The 24600-nt window shown below is 38.6% G+C and overlaps 1 protein-coding gene across 1 annotated transcript in view; it reads right to left on the bottom strand.

Moving 5' to 3' along the window:
* Positions 1-24600, bottom strand: part of LOC114652873 (ciliogenesis and planar polarity effector 1-like) — a 122297-nt gene that overhangs the window by 18240 nt on the left and 79457 nt on the right. The window contains exons 20-22 of the mRNA XM_051928577.1: positions 19251-19468; positions 9215-9379; positions 5492-5630 (exon numbers count right to left, since the gene is read on the bottom strand). Coding sequence (XP_051784537.1) covers positions 5492-5630; positions 9215-9379; positions 19251-19468 — 522 coding nt within the window. The remainder of the gene's footprint in view (positions 1-5491; positions 5631-9214; positions 9380-19250; positions 19469-24600) is intronic.

Genomic DNA, 24600 nt, shown 5'->3' with positions numbered 1-24600 from the left:
CCTGATTTTATATTGACATCAAAACAAATGTACCTATCGTCACTACGGCAGTCAACATGTTAATCTTTTGTGAATATTTAGTGTAGGATTTGGAGAAGGTTTGCATTATCCTGGGGTTTTCAGCCCTGAAAAATCTTGTACAAACATTTTTTTTTGCTCTACAAAATATTTATTTTGTAATTGGAAGATCATTTTGTGTTTTACTGTGACAGAGTAGCATCTCCTATTACGATGACAATCCCTTCCAGATTTCACCGTGATTATGGTGACTTTGTCAAAGCGACCATATATTAGACACAACACATATTTTCTTCTTTATCTGAAAGTAGGATCCTTTGAGTGATTGCAATCAAACCTTTCTTTTAGTTTGAACTTTGACTTTTGAGCAACGATTTGAGATTTGGGTATTGATCGTTTGGTCCTCTGAAGTGAACTCTTTCCTCCTGGTCCTTTTTCAATTAAAATTACTCACTGTCTCTTTCAAGTCAGCATACAAGTGTTAAGGTGGCACAGTGGTAGTGCTGCTGCTTTGCAGTAAGGAGACTGTGGAAGATTGTGGGTTCGCTTCCTGGTTCCTCCCTGTGTGGATAGCGCTTTGAGTACAGAGAAAAGCGCTATATAAATGTAATGAATTATTATTAATGCAGATCATTTTTGGGGGCCTTTTCAGTCAAATAATCAGTATATACTCTAAACATCATCCAAAATTGAGCGCTTGATCTTGACGGTGTATTGCTGGTGGTGGAAAATCATTAGCAGTAGCTTGAAATGGATGTGAGAAAAGACCTATTTGTTGAAATAAGCAATGTTCACAACCTAGGGACAAAAATATGTTTGTCAAACACAATATGTGAACCAAAATCAAAGTCAAAAAAGGCAAAGGGAATATTTTATAAACCAAGAAAGCAAAACTTACAGAAACAAAGTACTTAGTGTTTGGAAGGAATGCTTATTATGCCTTATATCCTCTTGATGTCACACCACACATAATTCCATGTCATTTCCAGGGAAACAACAAACAAACGGTAGTGCCCATAATAATACTGAAATGGCACAAATAAACAATACATTTCCCCAAACAAAATGACATGGAAAATGCTATCTCCATAAGCCAAAACCTAAATGGATGAGTGAAACTAAGAAATGCAGTCGACCCTTGATATACGACCGGCCTGACATGCGAACAACTTGCTTTACGACCAAAATTTCTGTTTTGAATTACGACCAACATCTTGCGTTACGACCCAAATGCGGTCACGTGTATCTGCTTGTGCGATTGTAAACAAACAGCCGAGAGCATTTGTAAGCGTCACTCGGAGCCCAGATACATGTGTTTGTGGGCGTAATTTCGGTCAGTGCAGTGATTTATATAATTTATTTCGATAATTGCTAAGGAAGGAAGCGAAGGTAACGAAGGTAAAGAAAGCGATAACAATCAAAATGAAGAAGGAAATTGTGTGGAAATATAAGAGTGGCGTTCGTGTGATCGATCTCGCTAATATGTACAGCATGTCGAAATCCACCATCTCGACAATTTTACAAAGAAAAGATTTGTATAAGGAAACTCCTTCCAAACAATAACCACCTTCCATTTCATTCTCCTCCTCCTTCCTTCCTGCAAGCCAAAGATGTCAACTTAAATGGTGAGTACAGTATGAAATTGTTGTTTCTGGTAGGCTAGGCACTTTTTATAACTTTTTGGTTAGTACATTAGAAAAATTATTGGTGTTTTTTGTAAATTATGCACATTATACAACCCTTTTTTTTAAAAAACAAAGTTAAGTAAGTGTTGCTGTGGGAGGTTCGGAACACATTATTTCTTATGGGAAAAATAGTCTTGACTTACAACCAACTTGAGTTACAACCAGCCCTCGCGAACAAATTGAGTTCATAAGACAAGGGTCCACTGTACATGGAAAGTTTTACTTGTAAGCCCATCTTTTAAATGCAGCATGTGAAGGGGTCTGGTATAGGTACACGTTGCCTAGGCTAGAATGAATCTCCTAATGCATTTTTCTCTGAAATATTAGACATGCAGTGGGAGCACAATGATTGATTTTTGATATCTATGTTGACTTATTATAAACCACATGTGCTAGGAAATTGAAATTCATGCATTTTAGTACATGTGAATTCATTGCTGGCCACTTGCAAAATAAACAGTCAAAACAGTCGAAATGATTTTAATCGTCGCTAATTTGTCAATAATGTAATGTAAAATGCAGTGTTTAATGACTAATTAATAAACAGCTGTCATGTTAATGTCATGTCAAGTGCAACAGGGTCAGGCTGGCTGCCTCCGTTAGCTCCTCCAGTCAGGAGGTAATTCCTGGTGTTTAAGTATTTAAGCAGCGATTCTGGGAAAGATCAGGAAAACAGCATCATAAAAGCCAGCACTGCTTTGGACAGTGAATCTCTGTGGTGTTGGAAAATCACCACGCTTCGCTTGCTGTCTACACTCTGTATCATAACGGTGCATCCAAGTTTTATCTCCAGTTATGAGAAGCATCTTAAATTTCTCCTAGTCTGAATTCATTAGCTCGGACTGTATAATGAACATTGGATGTGAAAAATGATTTGCTGGAGGAACTTAATTCAAATACGTGTAAAATTTCCTCGCAAATGTTTTCAGCAGTTTAAACTCATTTTAAACAAGTTAATCTAATCAGAGTGGAAGGAATTAGGTGAGTGTGACTTATCTGAGTTTCTGAGACTTCTTTAAAGTGATCACTGTGAACATAAAGCAGTTTCGGTAAACCAAATTACAGAATGTTAACAACATTTACATATGTTGATTTCACACTCGTGCATTGCATGATATTTTTCAATCAATTAAATTTGATTACATCTTGCCTGAAGAAGGGGCCTGAGTTGCCTCGAAAGCTTGCATATTGTAATCTTTTTAGTTAGCGAATAAAAGGTGTCATTTTGCTTGACTTTTCACTACATTCATAATGGCTAACACGGTGCAACACCCTAGTACTTCAATCAATTAAATAAACCCAAAGCATGAGTCAAAAATCTTTGCTTTTAGAAATGTTACCTTCAGCTTGTAATTCATCTGGCAAGTCGTTTCATCACTAACCTCAACCACAATATCGTTATTAAATGATATTTCCAGGACCCAGTCACACTTAGCTCATTAACATACTAAATCACCACAAGGAGAAAAGCCTGCCCATGAGGTTTAGGGTGTGCAGTAGATTTGCCAGACTATGAAAGACAAATGCACTGAAACTGCTCAAATCTTTGGCACTTAAATTGCTGTTATGACCAGTCTCAGTATCTTTCTCTAATGTTAAAAAATTTGATCTAGATTGTTAAACCTCTGCAATATCTTTAAAAATAAAAGTGTGGTCACTCAATGCAAATTAACTCCACTTATATTAATAAGGCATTTTTTTCTCAGCAATGATAGCCCAAAACTGCTCAAACATTCTGAAAAACTTCCCAAAAAAATATCTCAGTGTGAAATCCTGTACCCCCCCCCCCCCCCCCCCACCCACTGGAAAATGTAAAATGAAAATCCCTGGATTTAGCTACAAACATCCTAACATAATTGCCAATAAAAATTGATTTGGTTTTTATAAACATAAATAAGATCTTATAACAACCAAGCAATTTAATGTCAGGTATGCTAGAAATCCATCCATCCATTTTCCAACCCGCTGAATCCGAACACAGGGTCACGGGGGTCTGCTGGAGCCAATCCCAGCCAACACGGGGCACAAGGCAGGAACCAATCCTGGGCAGGGTGCCAACCCACCGCAGGACACACACAAACACATCCCAAGCACACACTAGGGCCAATATAGAATCACCAATCCACCTAACCTGCATGTCTTTGGACTGTGGGAGGAAACCCATGCAGACACGGGGAGAACATGCAAACTCCACACAGGGAGGACCCGGGAAGCGAACCCAGGTCCCCAGATCTCCCAACTGCGAGGCAGCAGCACTACCCACTGCGCCAACGTGCCGCCCTATGCTAGAAATAGATACCGTATATACTTACATATAAGTCGGGTCTTGAACCCTGAAAAATCGATCATAAAATCAGACCCCAACTTATACGCCTGTTCAAAAATGAGACACTTAAATTTTTTTTTTTACCTTCTTGCCTCCTCTAATCTCGTATCAATTTCTCAGATGCATCAAATTTTGTTGCATTCTTTTGCTACTGCAACGACGTTTAATTTAAAAGCAGCTTCATATTTTCTTCTGATCAAACGCTCCATCATAGATGAGGGATGCTCTTATGATAAAGGTGTATGAGGGCGTGAGGTACAAAAAACGCTAATCAGTGCAAACATTGCTTTGGAACAGTTTGGGTATTACCGTGTGGTCACATAGGCACAATAGAGAGAGCGAGAGAGGTTAGGAGCACACGCTGACACAGTGCATTGCCGCACTCATATAGAAAAAAAAAGGCAGCGTGCTCCGTGGTTACTCTCTCTAGTGGGCGTTAGCATATCATAATCTCTTGGACCAATAGCGTGAGTTTACCGCATTTGACTTATATGACCGACATTATAAAAATACCAAAGATTATATTGTAAAATCAAGTCCCAATTTATCCGCGGGAGAACTTATCCACGAGTATATACGGTACATAAAACTTACGCACATGCTCATTTTCAGTTGAATCAACTTAAAGTAGCAGTGTAATGACTAAAACTTACTTTTTAAAAATTTTCAAACTATATTAATTTTGAGTAAAGTGAAGCAAAGATAATAGGGTAATGGCGACATACCCTAAAAGTGATTTCTGTAAATGGTGCTTTTAATTAAATCAAAGAAATCTATTCATATTGTTTGTTTGAACCTAAATTAAACTTCTTAATGTGACACCCAAGAAATCAGAGTGAGCCGTATGATAAATGGATACATAAAGCCTTAGAAACATACTCATTTTGAGTTAGCTGGAGTAATAGCAACATACGGTAAGAATAATTTTTTGAGCGACTTCATTCCAAGAGTCAACGTGTATAGATCTCGTTCATGTTTAACTGCTCACTGCGAATGGATGTCAACAGACCCATAACTAATCCTGATAATCCTGAATCCTGATCCTTTCTCACTCACTGTCACTCTGTGCTTCTCCATTATGATTCACTTTATGTTGACGATTTTGAAGGCTGATTTTCAAGAGATGTCCTACCATCACAGAATTCAGCAGGCTAGAATGAATCTCCAAAAGCATATTTATCTCTAATATTAGACATGAAGTGATAGCACAATGCTTGTTTTTTGACATCTGTATTGACTTACTATAAACCATGTGTGCTGGAAACATGCATTTTGGTACACATGAATTCATTGTTGGCTACTTGTAAAATAAACAGCCCAAACATTTTGATCATTGCTACTTTGTAAAATAATGGCTTCTTTGTATTATATAAAATGCAGTGTTTAATGAACAGAAATGAACATTAGTGATGTAATAATTAATAAATAGCTGTCATATTAATTTAAAAAGATGCAAACATACGGATTGTCCTAAGTATGACGGGGTCAGGCTGGCCACCTCTGTTAGCTCCTCTGGCATGGAGGTAATTCCTGGTGTTTAAGTATTTAAGCAGCGATTCTGGAAAAGGGCTGAGCAGAGGCAGAGAGCCTTTCAGTTGAATCTAAAAGAAGAACAAATTAATGAAAGATAAACTGAAATGAATATTCCCTCCCTTCCTGTAGCTCTTTTATTTAAAGTGAAGGAACACTTAAACACAAATTCCCTTATAAAATAGTAAGTATTCATACTCCACAGTATCAGGACAGGGTGGATGATAAATCTTAAAATTTCCAGAACTTCAGAGCATTATTTTGATACAAAATGTGAGTTAAACTTTGAATTGAGTTGAATAGTGGCACAGATTAGGGCTGTCTTAATGTATGGGCACTGTGGGCACCAGCTGGGGGCCACAGGAGCATAGGGGTCCACGATGTTTCTGATGCTGGTGTATGTTTCTGTTTTGCTATCAAAGCAAAACAGAGCACTACTTTCCCCATGACCTATGATGCTGGTAAGATGGCCATGAACAAATGATCACTTTCTCTAAGTATTAAAGCAATACAGCACTAGTCAAGGAGGAAGTAAGTTGTATTAAAGAGAGCAAAGCAGAATTAAAATATACAGGACAAGAAAAGGCAAACACTCTCACTTCATGTTTTTCTGAAGTCATTACCTGTGAAGGAGCTGGAAATCTCCCAGTGATGGGTTAATCTTAACTCTTTGAGGGCTGAATATTTTTTACAAAAACAGTTTCTGAAAAGCAATGGTTTCACACAGAAATCAACAGAAAATGTCTATTGCTGCATGCTGTGGCTGCCAGTTTGCCAAGAATGTGCAGCAGGCTTGTTGCCAGACTGTTTTCGCGTGGCTGGGGCAGCAACAGCAGCAGTGATCACGGTCGCAGTGCATTGCAATGTCGTTTCTACCTCTTATCATTGTTAAGTGGCAGTTCTACCTAGTGAACATTGTCAGTACCACGATTAACTGGGGACCAATCAGCTGAAGCTGGAACCCCACATTCATTTTCGATCACTTGTATCAAAATCGGAATCCGACAAGCCATAGTCCAGTTGAGAGATAATAGGCAAAATGTCGTCTGCAGAGTATTTTGCTTTACGCATTCGCTTTGATCTCTTGCCAGATGTCAGTCCCATTTTTGCCTTTGTTTGCGCTACTCACGCGAGCGCAGGAAATCTCGGTCAAACCAATTAATCTAACATTCCTTCAGGCAACGAGAGTCCAACTAAAACATAACAGTTGGTTTTGTCACAGTTTAAAGCTGATTACCATCGTCAACTCCTCCTTTTAACAAAAGTCGACATCAGCCCTGAAAGAGTTAAACAGCTGCATTCAGTGATTTAATGGCTTCTTATTATCAGTAAGATGTAAATGACAAAGGAGGCAGAAGTTCTTCATCTTACTTGTTTCCATTTAAACCTGTGTGGATTCATCATGCACTATTTGATTTAATAAAACACTTAAGAGTAAAATGTGACTGAAAATGATCCGTTTTAGGTCTCAAATCATTTGGATGATTTCACTGGAAAAGAAACAATCTATGATATAAGAACCTAACATTGCAGACTAACAAGCCAAAAAATTAAATAAAGTCTGAGACTGGCAAGGATTGGCTTCTAATTAAGTAATTGGGTTGGAACAAAATCCTGCAGCCACTGCGGCTCTCCAGGACTGACGTTGCCCACCCCAGGTTTATAAGGTCACCAGCTGAAGCACCTGGCATATTTGTAAAATATATTAAAGTAAGTAATGAATGAAATATGAATGTGTTTTTAAAACATTGACCATTTTGACATTACTGACTGAAATGCAAGTGTCTTATCCACCATGTAAACTGCCTCTCTGATATGACTACTGTATCAATACCTCTACTCTCTTGGGTCAAGAATTTGTTCTTTTTGTGTGTGATTGGATTCCATAATCACCATAACTTCTTGCTGGGTGGGTATTACCTAGATTACGGTGGCTTCACAAATAGATGTTTAATACCACAATAATAAACTGGATTGCTTGTTGTATAAATGAATCATTGACATGACACGTAAGCTGGGAAAAATTATTGGTTTTGTGTTGTTTCCTTTATTGGAGCCCCTTTTCATGGTGAAACTTTGAGATTCCATGAACTGCATGTGTTACGCTGGGTTAAATATAATATACGTGCAAAATTCTATGAACATCAGCTGTTTTGGAGTCATACTTCATTTATGTGAGGTTGGCCCTCCATTAAAACTCCTCAATGAAATGCGTGAACCTCCATGTAACCAACATTTTGCACTGCAGAAACAATAATGTAAATATAACATTTCATGAACGCAGCCATAGGATTTATTGAGCAATGTACGATTTTAGTGTTGGTCCTCCAGCACAGAAGTTTTCAAACTGAGGGCCACCATGCTGCATTTGTGGGTTCATGGCAACCCTGCAAAACAGTAAATATTGTCTTTACATTATCTCATGTAGGTTTTAAATAACTTAAAAATGTTAATCAATTTTTGCTTCAAAGTTATTCTCTGTCAGTGCAATTATTGGCTTGAGCTGTGGGTTTGTAGCTGGTGTAATACATGAGTAGCTCTTATCTGATATGTGAGGGAACACATGGGGGAAAAAAAATGGGTAAAATGGCCCTTAAAAGAACATAGCGACTGAACCTGTGTCTCTGTTTGTGGCTTTCCTTCAATTACACCGCTCTGCTCCATCTCCCAGTGCTTCTGCTGTGAGACTTTACTCTTGTTTTGCCCACCCCACCTCATTCTCCTCTTGCATGTTCGCCGCCAGTCCCAACTTGAAGTCTCCCTCTGACGTAATGCCACCACCTTGCTCCCCACCTCTTTGAGTTTTTGAGACTAACTGGAAACCACACATCAAAACTGAGGAATTTTACTGGGGATTGTGGTCTTTCTTCTCCCTCCACTCCACAGTAACCAGGTAAGCGTGTGTCTCTCCCTCTTAGGTCCAATTTGGGTACATTTTGCACAAACATTAGGAGGTTCTTCTACTGTCACACACGTGTGATTAGGAGACAACTTGAGGGCTCATTTAGCTGCAGTTCCACCCCGAGACAAGGGTTAGTGCTGTTGCCTAATGCTTTCCCTCCTTTTCTCCTACAGACTGGAGGAATGCCAGTCCCAGTGATGTCATTACCAGGTTACTGCCCACTGTCCCCACCCCTTCCAGGCTTGCTTTCCACTTATGGGGTAGCACTGCCATCGTTACCTCAGTCGCTAATTTGACTTGTAGCCTAGGAAGACCTTTAAACCTTTTTGCAGATTTCTTTTTTTCCATCAGATATACAGGGCTTGCCTTCGAGGTGTCCCAGCTCTTTATAATTGTCTTTGTATTTCATTACACTACACACTGAGAACCACTGATATAATAAGTTGCTAAGTATTGTGGTAAACAGTACGACTTTAAAGACATGCAAAACTCGACTTGATGTTATTTTGGACAAATTAGGTGGATAGGACTGATGAACATTGTTGTCTGAATGGCTTGTTCTCATCTAAAGATTTAAACATTCTAATGTTCACATTTACTTAGGGCCCACTATAGCTTAACACACATGCCTTAGGCAGGAAGAGTAGAGTAGCTGGTAGAAACCACATGCATTCAAGAAGCAACAACAATGCCCACTGTGAAGCCATGCCATCCTATAGCAAACGGTGCAATTAATAAAAATAAATAATTTACCTTGTTCATGACTTTCCGACAATGCTTCAGTTTCCTAATATACCACTGGGCAGCTGAAAGTGAACAATGGGCAGCACTAAACAATAATAGCATGCGCTGAAGCACACTGGATAGACTCTGGCGTGTCATGAGTTCTGTTCTTAATGCTATGTCATCTGGGACATCCTAATAAAAGTAAAGATTAAGAAGATCAACATCAAAAAATACATACATTAGCAGCACCAATGGATCAAAAACAATTATGTACATGAATCCACATAATAGAATACAGTGATCCCTCACTATATCACGCTTCGACTTTTGCGGCTTCACTCTCTCGCGTTTTTTTCTCATACACGCTACATCACTATGCATGCGCTTTCTGAGAACTTTTATCTAAGCCCCACGATGGCTCCTAAACGTGCTGCTTTTTCTAAGCCTTCTGACAATGAAACTAAGCTCCGGAGGAAGATGCTTACCATCCAGGAGAAGGTGAAACTCTTGGATATGATCAAAGATGGCAAGAAAATCATGGAGGTTGCCCACCATTACGACTTGAATGAGTCTACTGTTCGCTCCATCCGTAAAGATGAAAAGAACATCCGTGAAACGGCTACTGTCTCTTTCAACAAGGAAGCAAAGCGCGTCGTGACAAGTCGTAATAAGTTCATAGTGTAAATGGAGTCTGTCCTAGCCGTTTGGATCAGCGACAGCCTTAAGAAAAACATTCCGTTGGATTCGCTGGTCATCCGGGAGAAGGCGAGGCAGCTCTATCAGCGCTTTACGGCGGATGAACCTCAACCCTTCTACAACGTTCATGGATTTCACGGCGAGCAAGGGTTGGTTCATTATTTCATGTCTAGAGGGCTCTAATAATGTTAAAAAACGTATTTAGAAGGTCATAAACAGGTTTTCTATACTGTAACTACGAAAATATTCGATTTATAAATAAAGAATCCTACTTCGCGGAAATTCATTTATCGCGGTAGAGTCTGGAACAGATTAACCGCGATAAACGAGGGTTCACTGTATTTAGAAAACTACTGTTAAAGTCTGGACCAAGTGGATTGACTTTTGTTTCATCATTCATTAACTGTTGTACAAGCCATCCACCTGAACGTTGGCTCTTCTAAAGGTCTGTGTTACCATTAAATAAGCCCCGCTTAAGTTGAGTTCTCTGCTGGATTTCTCCACGTGATGTTACACTAACCACCTTCAGTGGCACACATTAATACTGGCCTGAAGTTCAGAGACATTTCTGAAATAAAAGTAGAACTGTAGTCTTGCAGCAGGTTCTGGTAATGCATGCCTTCAACTTAGCCAACTAAGTAAATAAAACTGAGAAGCCACATCAGAGATAATGGAAAGCAACAGGGAGGAAATCAGAGGGTACGAATGTTACCAAATCTGGCTGCAAAGCAAGTGTCTGTCTATAAATTAAACTAGAAGACTCGAACATGACATGAACACATTTTATGCTGTTTTTTTCCCAGTTTAATCTTTGTCTCAAGCTGTAGTTAGCATTGGTGCAGATAGACCCAGAATCCAAGGCAGGGCCGCCCATAGCCACACTGGAACCCTAACTAGAATCTTATTGCCCCCCCCATCCTAATCAATGGGTATCAATATGCAGTTACTCTTTCTTACTTGATTTCGCCAACAGTATCACTTGTGATGTGATACAAGAACAAAAACAATTTTAAGACTACAACTGCAAATAAAGATAATAACATAAAATACAACAACTACTAAATACTACCGTCTTTTTCTGAAAATAAGACATCCCCCGAAAATAAGCCCTATCGAGATTTTCGGAACTTTTTGTAATATAAGCCCTCCCCCGAAAATAAGCCCTAGTTAAAATAATGTGAAAAAAAGAATTCGTTAAAAAATGCTGTAGATTTATTAAGTATGTTTAGCTTCCCTAATACTCGTATTTCAGAGAAATGTTTGAAATAAAATATTCTGAGAAATTCATTGTTTACCTCTACAGTTCGTTTCAAATTAATTCTTGGAATTTATCTTAAAAATACAACATAAGGCAGCATGAATACATAAATATTGTGTCCACTCTGCTCTGCTGTGTTGTACTGCGTCGCGCGTATCGCAGAGTATGGTCGAATGAGGTGGGGAGGGGGTGGAGGGGGGCATGCATATGCGCAATGCGACGGAACGCGTCGTTGGCGCACACTATAAATAATTGTTCGTTAAGGCAGCAGTTTACATTGAGCGACAGTGCAGATACAATGTTTGTTCATTTCAGTCTTGTAAGTCTGATTATTTCCTCATACGTAATTTTATATTTTTTATAAAGTGAATAATTTTTAACCGCAGTTAAAATGAGTACAAAACGAAAGAGCTATTCCGTCGAGTACAAAAAGGGAATTGTGGAAGACTCCAGGGGTGTAAATCTTGATTTATGACGATGTTCCAGAAGAAGATGACATGACTGTAATTGAATAAATTTTAATTTCTGTATTCTGTGTAAAATAAATAAATATTAAATAAAAATATATAAATATACTTTTATTTTTGTCCTCCCCCGAAAATAAGCCCTAGTGCGTATTTTGGACCAAAAAAGAAAGTAAGACAGTGTCTTATTTTCGGAAAAAGACGGTACTAGTACTACCACAATGCAAAGATGCATATGCAAAAACTAGACAAAAAACTTTAAAAAGGAGTTATTTTGATTTATTTAGCAAAAAAAATCTGCAAAATTTACTCGACAAGATTTATTTAAGTTTGCTAAATAATTGTAAATACAAATTTTTTGATTAGTCAATAATTCTTACAATAGGGAAAACAACATTTAACGTCACGATATAAATACTTTCCACTTGTTTAGATTTCATTTTTTGCAGTGTACTACTACTACTGCTACTGCTAATAATAATAATGGTAATAATAAAATAAAAACTTCTATTACTAATGAGTGTACTTAATAATCTTACATAATGCAGTAAATACAGGGTCAAAATGAAGCCGAATATTTTGATAGTTAAAAAATGAATATGCGACTCTATCACCTATATTTACAAATTTATCCAAATGTAATTTTGTTTTTCCAATGACAGCAGATAGCAACAAGGCAGTAACTAAATTAGCAATGTTAGCTACCGAAAAAATTAACCAGCAGTTGAAGTTAATTGTTCTTTTTTGATGTTAAAGTTGCTTTCCCATAATTCAGCCAATCACTAACTAGCATGTAAGAGAGCCTGTGTGTGTCGATGAAATTTACAAATGTGTCCTCAATGTAACAACACTCAGAGCATTTCAACTTTAGCAGCCTTTAACAACATGTGGTCCGAGGTCTATGTGGTGGCAGTAAATAATCTTCAACCATGTTTCAGCTGGGTAATGTAATATTAGATACTGTCTGTTGAAACACTTGGGGTCAAAATTATTCCACATAATGTTACTCCCATTAGTCCAGAAAAATCAGTAGCTTTAGTGTAACTTTAGTGTAACTGAATTAACGTTAATTAGATTAACGTTGATTTAGATCATTTATGTTAGGTAGAATGCCTAGTGGGGGCTGGGTGGTCTCGTGACCTTGGAATCCCTAAAAATTTTGTTTTTTTTCTCCAGCCCTCTGGAGTTTTGTTTTTGTTTTTCTGTCCTCCCTGGCCACCAGACTTTACTTAGCTTTATTGTTTGTTAATTAGTATTGCCTAATTTTTATATTTTTTTCTTTTTTCTTCATTTTGTAAAGCACTTTAAGATACCTCATTTATATGAAAACATGCTATATAAATAAATGTTGTTATTGTTGTTAGCTGGCTTACTGGAAGTTACACAAATTTAGATTATAAAATACAACCACAAGTACAGCATGAGCTGCTTCTTCATTGTTTTTTTTGTTGTTTTTCTCTTCTCTGCCCCTGACTAGTGTTGACTTGAAGCCACCAATCTCTCCGTTTGTTAATGGAAAATGATCACAACAGGTGACTGTCATTGACGTTAATTTGATGATTCATAAAACAGCAATAAGCACCAACAGAGTCAAGCTGCTGACCTCCAGAGCTCCGCTCCATTGAGGAGGTTGTCACTTTCCATTATATGTCAGCGATGTTATGCGATTCACTTGGTTAGGATTAGGGTTAGGGGTAGAGTTATCTGACTCAAGTCAAGTAAACCAGGGAACAAGAACATACAATCCACTTGGCTGTCCAGTGGAGCTCCTGAATCACAGAGACCTGCAAACTCCCAACAGGCCCTCCCACATCAGTCCTCTGGTCATGGGACCCACACACAGTGTGCGATGTGCATATGATAAAGGGCCAACCCTGATCTGGGGTATGAATCTCACATCTTGTTGATGTCTGCTGGGAGTTTTCATGTTCTCTCCATGTCTGTCTGGATGCTCTGGTTTTCCATCACATCGTAAATATGTGTGTGTCAGGTTTATTTGAGAGAGTGTGTTAGTGGGTCATGTAAAGTGCCCTCCTTCCAGGGCTGGCTCCTGTCCTGTTCCTGAGGGGCTACCTTCTCCATGACCTTGAATTGCAGTCAAAAGTGATTTAGTCAATGTTATGTGACACACAACAGTAATAATGCTGATGGTGGCCCAGTCCTATTGTAGCTATTATTATGAGAACAACATCAAAATAATTTAGGGCCAGCATTCTATAATCAGTGTGTAATATTTCTGATCACATGGATGTGATTCCACTTTTGTTACAGATTTTAAATAAATACATACTTTTACCTCTTATTATAAGGCTTCAGCTTTTACATTTTTATTCTGTCACTTCCTTATAATAGTTATGAATAAGTAAATGTAAATAAATATTTTGTGATTATGTTTTGGCACCACAAGTACATGGCCAGTAAACCTCTAGGTGATGGGGACGCTGCCATGTCATCAATCGATGTTCTCAATGTTGTTCCAGAAACTACAGCTACAGAGGAAAATCCATTTATGCTTGTGTGTGGTCAAATAATCTGTTCCTGGAAAGATACCCTCAATTGCCTTTCACATGCAAGGAACTTTCCATTGTTTAAGGATCCTAATGCACTGGTGGGGTGAGAGAACAAAAGCAGAGTGTGACTGTAAACGCCCCCCTGGAGCTCTCCTGGGTCTGCACCCACTGCGACATACGATAAATGATTCCATCTGACTATTTACAGAAAGGACATAAAATAATGGCTTAAAGATCTAACTGAAGAAATGTGAAATGATTTAGTATACTGCATGCAGCACTATAAACCATATCCCTGCTGTATACATGACAAAGGCAGTCACAGACATGAATATTTTTAAGTTTATAATCAAGAATAACTTTCAGGTCCCTTGTTTCTGCAAGGAGGATCCACAGACAGTAGTAAAGAAAGCAAAGAGAAAATAGGACAGCAGACAAATCTAAACCTAGGTCAAGGTTAACCACTAAGATGTAACAGCAGGAGGCCATTTTGGGGTGAAATATCTAAAAGCAGATTAGACCATGCAGGGTTAGAACAGGTGCATTAGACCTTTAAACCTTGTGTTCTGTGACCGCTGGTTTAAATGGGGCTGAAGACGTAGGATTGGGCTCTCCTTTCAACGTTCCAGTGTCCAAATGGCAGTGGTTGTATATATTCATCTTTAACCATTGCATCCCACCATTGTTAAATGTGAACTGTCTGAAAAGTTGTACTGTATAATGTACAGTATATTTGTCATGATTTGGTATGATTTGGGGTCCTCAAAGGCTGCCAGTGTTTATTTCCATCGTTACGACTGCTTCCCGCATCGCTAGGGACGTGGCCTCTGAGGTCGGGACCCACTCATAATCGACAAGACAAGATAAAAATGACATCTATGAGTAAAATCAGTATCCAGTCTGCAGACACCAACACTCTGAGGCTGTTCCAAGTTTATCTTTGTGATCTTTTCTCATGTGTACTTTCAGTGTTGACCCTCTTGTTCTCTCAACCATGATTTTTGTCTCTTGTATTGGGCTTCTGTTTCATTCACTTTATTTATTTATTTTATTGCTTTGGTTTTTTTTTTCATGCATCGCCCAGTTTTTGCTCAAAGGTTTATCTGCCAGTTCGCTGACAGAACAATATCATCCTAGTTGCTAGCTGGAGCCTTGCCACTCTTCCGATTTTTGGTTTCCATATTCTACTTGCTGTGCAGTAGCTACAATGATAAAAGCTGGGCAAATAAAGCCAAGAACCTCAAAGGAGGCCTTCATTTGAGCATCTGCAGTCTAAAATTTCATTGGTTCTTTGGTGTTTGACCTCTGTTTTGATTGCTTTTTGGATTTGATGTCAGTCTGGTGTTCAATTTCCTAATTGCCTGAATTTTGGATTTAGTCATTCTTTTTACAGATTTGGATTTGTTGCCATTTCGAGTGTTAGCTTATGTGTGACCCACTATCTGTTTTTTTTTTTTTTTTTTAATTCACTAGGGGGCTTCACCCCCTGCTCATTTCGCTCGCCAGTCCCCTGGGCCTGCGCTATGCGTCAGCCACTTCATGTCTCTGCCACTCGCATATGTGGATTTCACTTACCCCAAACAACACATCTTTTAATTCTTGCAGATACGCCTCTTCATTGGGAAGAAACACTACTTTCCCTGATGGCAACACAAATTAGATGATCTATAAGTCTCCAACTTAAAGTTTAAATCCGAAAAATATATTTGATCTCTTTTCGCTGTTCCGTTATTTCACCGAGTAATAATTTCCGTTTGTTTCCGCTAAAGCAATCTTTACTATCAGTTTTTTGACACTTTCGACTTTTTTTTGAGACTTTTTTTTAGTACTTTCATAATCTCTAACCTGTTCTGCATGTGTTTTGTGCCAATGTTTTTCAATTTCTTACAACGTTCTACTTTGTCATCTACTCTTTTTCTTTTATTTCTGGCCCCTGGCTGGTTAAATCTATTGGCACAAAGTCTCGTCTCGTCCCAGGATTTTTTTATTATAACAGAGAAATTTGGATGTAGTGACAGGTAATTCGAGAACGACTGATTCTTTTTGAGTGACTCTTTCCAGTGAATCATGGTAATTGATTTTGCAATACAGCACATGTGTGATGCTATCAGCCTCTTTTGATCTAAACAAACATCTAAACTGTTTAAAGTGCATGTGCAAGTGCCACCCATCTGATTTATGATTCTTGTTTACTGCACTGGTGATTTTTTCTAGTTAGAACTAAATCATTATTGGCAAACATTCTGTTGTTGATTATTCTCATGTATCATAGAAGTACAATACAGTAACAACACATTCATTTATATTAGAAGGTTTTAAGTTTATGTTTTGAACAATGTATTATTGGAATTGTTTTATACAGGATATATAAACATAATATTAATATTTAAAAAGTTTATGTGCCTTTGTACATTCAAAATATAAGTCCCATAAAACTGAACCTTATACTAATATTATTCTTGTTACTAAAATATATTTACTTTCCAATTTACTTTAGTGCGCACTTTTTATTGAATGCATCAAATATGTATCATTCACTAATTCTTTTGAGCTCAAACTGAATGATTACCCAAGAATGAGTCACACAATTCTTGTTCATTTTATTCTTGGAGTCATATGATTCTCATTCATTTGATTTACAAAGTGAATTATTGAATGACTGCAGTGGGCTGACGCCCTGCCCGGGGTTTGTATCCTGCCTTGCGCCCTGTGTTGGCTGGGATTGGCTCCAGCAGACCCCATGACCCTGTAGTTGGGTTATATAATGGATAATTCAATAATGGATGGATGGGTTATTGAATCATTATCCCAGTATAAATTCTTTTCACTTATTGTTGAACTTCCACCCCAGGTCAAGAGGGGTCACTGGCGCTAACCTTATACTCTTTTGTTCCCTCCACAGTGCTGAGAAGGGCAGTTGACTCCGCCCCTTCCTGTCCTACTGTTACATATCCCGCGGTTTGCATAAGGAGGCATCACTCGTTAAAGAGAGTGCACTGCAGGATGGAGCACCTCTTACTTTGAGAGGCTTTATCAGCCAAGAAATGTTCCTGAAGCAAGCACTATGATTTTTGGTTTGTTTAGCATCATCGAGTGAATGTTTTTGATCAATTATTTCAATTAAATGAAGATGACTTTGTTATTGCCCCAACAATTAACCTTGTGGGCCTGCAGTTTCTCCCAACAACCACAGGATGAATGGAACAAATCAAATGAATCAATTCACATAATTGTTTAGTTCGAAAGAATCAAATAAGTGAAGTGAAATGCAGGCTTGATGGACTGAATGGTCTCCTCTCGTTTGTCAGATTTCTTATGGTTGTTTCTATGAAACTCTACATCTATTTGATGGACTGAATGGTCTCCTCTCGTTTGTCAGATTTCTTATGGTTGTTTCTCTGAAACTCTACATCTATTCAAACCCCAAAGGGATACTAGACCAAAAAAGACAAAGGAAAAAGTCAGAAAAATGTAAAAATAAATTCGGATCATAACATTGTCATTTTCCTGGGGATGTTCAGATGATGCCTGACAATAAAGGCATGACAAGCACAAGACAGTTCCTTCAAGTAAAAACCTCTACAAGACATAAAAGCAAACTACTGAAGCATTCTTTTCAAATGTGTTCCCTGTGTCTACGTCAGTTCAACATCAGGGACATTTCACAAATGTCTGCCAAAACAGTCTGGAGAACAGGGGCAGTGTTCTTAAATAAAAATACTGGATACAGATCAGATGTTTGGAAAAATTAATATTTGGATGCACAATAGTTCAGATGGAAATGTATACAGAGAGCAATATAAACATTGAACATTGGAGATAAGAGGTAACATCATCAAGGAGGGGTTAGAGACACTATTTACATATTCTTTAGAAAGAGAAAAAAATAAACATAGAAAGACAAGATTAAAAAATGCCATAATCAAGACCAGATCAAACCAACAGAGGGGCAGAGAGAAATGCAATGCTGAGAAGCTAAAAAAATCCTTAGGATAAACAAAATCATGAAAGACGTCAGAAACTAGGCTATCTAGGAAGTAACTCAGCATCAGACTGCTGATGATATGCTACTGGTGAGATTAGCTGGGCTCAGAGGAGCCTCATGGCGATGACCAGGTAGTTCCTACAGCCAAGCAAGATAACAAAGCTGTTTGTCAAGAGCATGGCACGTTAACACATGAAGAACACATTTTTCTCAGATATTGCATCTGTTCACTTTATTTCTGGATTTGCTATTGTGAGCGCTGAAGTTGGAAAACGACGGGATAAACACCAATTTAAAATTAAAAGCAATTTCTTTATTATTTATTCTTTATTCTTGGTGAGTAAAAAAACTGTGAGACTGCCCTGTTGGAGAATGTGGGCAGACTGGAAAAAGAAAAAAATGTTCACCCTTTTATCACCTAACTTGTTCATTAGCCAAAGAGAGAACAGAAAGAAACATAACAGTTCAATTTGAGGTCATCCATAAATATTAGGGGACATCTTAATTTATGACATAGGTGTAGAGAAAAACAAAGCAGTACCAGGCGTCTACATTATCTAAACAATGTGCCCGTCTCAGTACAAACCCACTTTAAGCAGTTTTCTTTAAGTTCATTGCATTAGTTATAAAGAGATTACATTCTTATAACTTTAATATCTTCATTAGATTATATTTGTTTGATTAGATTAAAAATCCTTATTTATTAATTCATAAATGACAATTTTTGTCATATAATTTTAAGCAAGAGTGAAGAAAACGATCACATTGATTCATAATATCACAGGGTGTTCTGTTTCACATAGAAGAATTAAATCAGTCTCATATTCTTTGCATAAACATAATTCCTTTCCTACCTAAATGCAGATCAAATCATATAGAAGTATAAAATTATATAGTTCTCTGCAGCATGATTAATACAAAATACAGTCATTGGTATTTTGTGAGTTAAATACTTATAATCATCTGCGGTGGGCTAGCACCCTGCCTGGGGTCTGCTTCCTGCTTTGCACCCTGGGTTGGCTGGAATTGGCACCAGCAGACCCCCGCAACCCTGCAGTTAGGATATAGCAGGTTGGATAATGGATGGATAGATGGATACTTATAATCATTACAGTTAATAATATTTTTTCTGCTTTCTCACTATACATACCTTGATGTCAGGAGCTGGCTGTGGGCAGTACAAGGGAGGCGCTGGCAGATACAGCCCATGAGGCACTATAGCAGATAGCTTTGTACTCAGCTCCTTGGCAGTCTGAAGCAATACAATAAAAGTCTCTGAAAGCACATCAGATTCTGCCATGACAGCGGCTTTTAAAATCTCCTGAATGGAATTAAAAAGTGAGTCCGCATCCTCCTCTTCAATGGAATCTTAGAACAGAAAAAGAAAACATTTGTTTAGCCAGCAATACCGAGATACTGAGTAATGAATATAAAAAGAAAAACAAGATTGTACATAGTTTACTTCAAAACAGAAAACAACACATATGGACCATATTCAACTTTAAATGTCAGTCATTTTATTATGGCTTAGAATACATTACTTTATTATTGCAATTAAATTTTACATGAAATTTTACACAAAATGAATGATTATTTGGTGACTTTGTTACAGAGAATTCTTCAGTTTCAGTTGGGGCAGCCCACTGCACTCAGGGTAACAAGAAGGAGGTGAAAGATCTTAAACACATAAAAGAGGAACAAATAACAGTAAGAAAAAAAAAGAAAAAATGACGAATGTTGAAAAATGTTGCCATCCTGGGACTGACAGTACAGGTCCCTGCCTCTATGTGAGTGGCATAATTTGTTTACATCCCCTTTTAATTTTTTTCCTGCTGTTATACTTTCTATTGTTATATTTATAATATCATTATAAGGCGGTTTGGTTTGGTGGTTTGCTTTTCTTGTTGGCATTGCTATTTTGGACAATTTTCTGACATGCACCTCCGTGTTGTTTCTAGCAAGAATGGCCATTGCTGATCATGTGGCCGTGGTGTGTGAAATTATGTGGGCATGACGTAAGATACCATCATACTGCAGCTCTTTAAAGTTGCCGGGCACATCATATTGTTATGATTCTGTTTGGTGTTTAATATTTTTTTTGGTCTTTATATAGAGCTTTTTAACTGTAAAGATTCAGAATATTGGTGTTATTTTAAACAAAAAGGTTATTTCACTTTGCTAAAAATATTTTGGATTTTAATTTGTGTTGTGGGCACTGCCATTTCATAAATCCATTGCCAAGATGTGGCTCCCTGTTGCTTAGGATATAATAATAATAATTCATTACATTTATACAGCGCTTTTCTCAGTACTCAAAGCACTATCCACACAGGGAGGAACCGGGAAGTGAACCCACAATCTTCCACAGTCTCCTTAATAGAAAGCAGCAGCACTACCATTGTACCACATGTGAGGACAGTTGTAGAGGTCTGGCGTTTTTAATGTGACGAGTTTAAAATTCAACCCTGGTGGCCTTGTTTTCACCCTGTTGTGATTAACTTTTATTATTTATTTTCCTTGAACTTTCCTTAAGCCTAAAAAGTCATCTTTACATCTATTCTGTGTTTTTTCATACCCAGAGAATCAATTTTTGTTTGTTTATTTATTATTTGGGGAGTTTATTTTAAAGTTGTTAATTTAATAATGTTATTCATGATGCCATTTTGTTTTGGTAACAGGCACCGCCATTTTGAGAGCCTTGTGTTGCCTCAGTAACACTCCCATCAGGCACTGGGAGAATGAGTCGATGACATCATCAAATGTGATAGTATATATGGTCACTCTTCATAAGCCTTAAATTCTGCAAGATTGGAAAATCTTACTGGCGATTACATGCAATTTTCTCCTTGTTATTTTGATCCCTGCTTGAATTAAGACTTTAAATTTTGGTCTGGTTTTGTTTTCTGTGACCTTGATATTGTCCTAATCCCACCATTTAAAACACTTACTTTCTTCTTTGAGATAGTAAACACCTGAGCTTGGGGATATGTCCCTAATGGACTTATAGCTCTGGAATTTCTTTTTCTTATTCTCAAGCTTAGAAGTTTTTGGCAATGTTTTTGATTTTTACTGCAGGAACACCAGTCCAGGCCTCCAAGGTAGTCTCTCCAATGTCATTACTTTCCTCCTCTGCTTTGCCTCTTGGATATTTGGGAGAACACTGATGTCCTGCCAGTCCTTGATGAGCTCAGGCTAGACATGACAGTCTTACCCAAGATTGCCTGCTGTGTTCTCACTTTCTCCCTCCCCTGGTCTCTCATTATTTTTCAAAGGGTTAGAAATCTGGTAGTTTTCTTGCTTTCTGTCATCTTCTGCCTTTTGCCCTTGCAGGAAATTCTGCACAGACACAATGAATGTCACTTTAAGCTTTTGAGCTTCCAAAATGGAATGTCCAGAAGTTCTACCCTTGCCACTGTACATCAATAAAATAATTTCAACAGTTATTTTGTTTCCATTATATTTTAGAGCATGTAGCACCACTAACAGAATCCAGCACTAGCCTACAAAAATAGGAGCTAAATAATCGACGTAAGACAAGGCCACAAACACTTCACTTGCCTACCTAAGTAACTTGGTCCTACTGAGACTCAAAACATGTGATTTCTGGAATAAATAGGATCTAAAATCAAAAAACATGCTGCAAAATTGTACCAGGAACCGAAAGTAAAGGTTAATTTGTTCAGTAAACAATGTGGAAAAGACTCACACCTACTAAGGCTGTTATGTTTCAGACACGTTTCTGTCCCTGGCTGGGGTTCAGATCTTTATTTTATGTTCTTTTTGTCCACGTTTGATTCTTTGCTTTACATCACTATTGCTTGTGTTTATTGTTTATCTTCTTTGTTTATGTATCTATGCCTTGGTTATGTTCCATATGTTTTGTGGGTGGTAATCAGAGAGGTGGGTACACCTGGCACTCACCGCCAGCCACTGCCCTCCAGCCTATAAATCCACTGGGTCTCCCAGAGTTCCTGGTGGTTCACTCAAATGCACTCGTGAGTTTCTGTGTTTCTACTGTACTTTTGATATTTCTAGATTTCTGACCTTCTGCCCTGTGTTTTGACCTTGCTTTAGATTTGTGATTTTTGGGATTGTGTTTGCTTGGGATTGCCTTATTGTCTAGGCAAATCCTTTATGCCTCTGTTTGACAGAGCATTTTTGTGGAAATAAAACCTTATTTATATAACGTTCTGTGTTTGCCCTTGTTACCACCCAGATCTGATGGTTTTCCCCTCTACTGGGCATTATTGGAAGTGTTTAGAGCTACAGAACTTATTGGGACTTGTGTGCTGGGGGATTCCTAAGTCACAACAAAGACAGCCTAAGAAAAATGAAGAACAAAAAGACTCTCAACTAATGTTTGCTGCCTTTTCTGAGAAAACGGCTACTTTAAACACCACGTGCTTGTGCCCAAGAACTGAACATAACAGGTATGAGTGTTCATGCCCCGTATGCCTGCCTTCATAAAGAAAATACAAGAAGCTGATGGAAAGGCCACAACAGAAGTTATAAAATAAAGCAACATGCAAAGTACATTTGGTTGTCTGTGAAACACTGGTGGCACCCTTGCCTCTGGAAACATCCTGCCAGCCAGCTACAGCTTTTTTTTCTGTTCTTTATTTTTACTAAATGATAAAGGGCTGAGTCCTGCACAAAATGAGCAAGACACAATTAACATGAGAATAATTTTGAAGAGAACACGACATTTAACCTAGCATAGATTTGTCAGTGGTTGGGTGAAAAGGCAGGATATGAAGGGCTGTTCTCTATATGACTACTTAGTACCTTACTGCTTTCTAAAATGTTGATGAAATTTATACTTACCCCTTCATCATCCCAGTGTCCCCATGTTCAAGATGAAGAGATCATTTTTTAGTTCAGATCTGGCATCCACTGTACTAATTCCCTTCATAATTTCTAATACTTCTATGTCTTCTTTTAACCTTTGTTTGCTGTAGTGGATAAGATTGTGGCCATGCAACATGTCTAACTGCTCATCAGTGAACTTCTTTAGTGCTGTTTTTAGTAATATGTTTTAACTAGCCAACCTGTGGCGTAGCATACGCCACATATTTATGTACTGATGGGTGAACACTTCCTGAAAGACACAGTTGTCCAAATGGGGTGGGTTTGAGGATACGACTGTAAGTGAATGAAAAGATGGTACTCTGGAAAGAGCAACATACAATTGTCCATGACTGAAAACTGGAGGACGACCGCCGCGGCCACACCTCCCAGAGCGAGGGACGGGGCTGGACGGCGGTTGGGCGCGGACAACATAGCAAGGGGAGAGAGGAAGGACGCCCAGGGAGGATGTCCTTTCCCACCCCCTCCGCCTCTCCAGAGAGAGGGCGGGGAAACAGGCCGAAAGGTTTCAGGTCCTAACCGTCCAATGACGGGTCGGCACAACCAGTAATGATCCTTCCGCAGGTTCACCTACGGAATTACGACTTTTACTTCCTCTAGATAGTCAAGTTCGATCGTCTTCTTGGCGCTCCGCCAGAGGCTGTGAGCGATCGCGGCAGGGCTGATCCAAGGACCTCACTAAACCATTCAATCGGTAGTAGTGACGGGCGGTGTGTACAAAGGGCAGGGACTTAATCAGTGCGAGCTTATGACCCGCACTTACTGGGAATTCCTCGTTCGTGGGGAACAATTGCAAGCCCCGGTCTCCATTACGAATGTGGTTCAACAGCTTACCCACGCCTCTCGGTGCCGGGTAGACACACGTTGATCCATTCAGTGTAGCATGCATGCAGCCCCGGACATCTAAGGGCATCACAGACCTGTTATTGCTCAATCTGACGTGGCTGAAAGCTTAGCAGCTGCGATAGTTTTACACTCCAGTACATTGCGGTGAATGCTGGTAACAGTCAGGCGGGTGGGCGGGTCAGCCGGCATTCTCGTCCCATGGTCTTAGAGTTGGTGGGTGTGGCTCTGTGAGTTGTCGTCGTATCCCATGGTCTTAGAGTTGGTGGGCGGGGTTCTGTGAGTTGGCGGGCGTGGCAATGTCGTGCGTATCCCATGATTGTCTTGCGTGCCCTGTCGGCTGCTTAGTGAATTATATATATATAGATAATGTTTCTGAAATTTGTAATGATCTTTGTTGTAATATTGATTTATAATAATGTTATGAACTAGAACACACTCATATTCCAAATGAAGCCTCACAAGCACATTTTATATCTTAAGAACAACCTGCCTTGAGTTTGATGTAACATAACTTGCCATTAGCCTCCTTAATCACGTCTCTACAATGGCTGAATGTGGACAGATAGGAGTCTGCTAGGACTCAGAAGTCTTTTCATAAAGAAAACTTTCAAGTTTCAGACATGCTATCTAGTTAAAGAAGAGTCATTAGATGCAAATCTCAACTAATGGACAGCATTAAAGTTAGGGTTACAATTTAGAAAGCAAAAGCGAGGGTTAATATAAACCATTAGCTTCTTCAAGCAGCATAACCTGATGTTCAGGAAACTGCAGTAGTGGACTTAAGGAAG

This window comes from Erpetoichthys calabaricus, chromosome 5 (genome assembly GCF_900747795.2).
Source record: "Erpetoichthys calabaricus chromosome 5, fErpCal1.3, whole genome shotgun sequence".
NCBI lineage: Eukaryota > Metazoa > Chordata > Cladistia > Polypteriformes > Polypteridae > Erpetoichthys > Erpetoichthys calabaricus.
The sequence above is the reverse complement of the archived record's forward strand: the minus strand, read 5'-3'. Positions and strand labels throughout refer to the sequence as shown.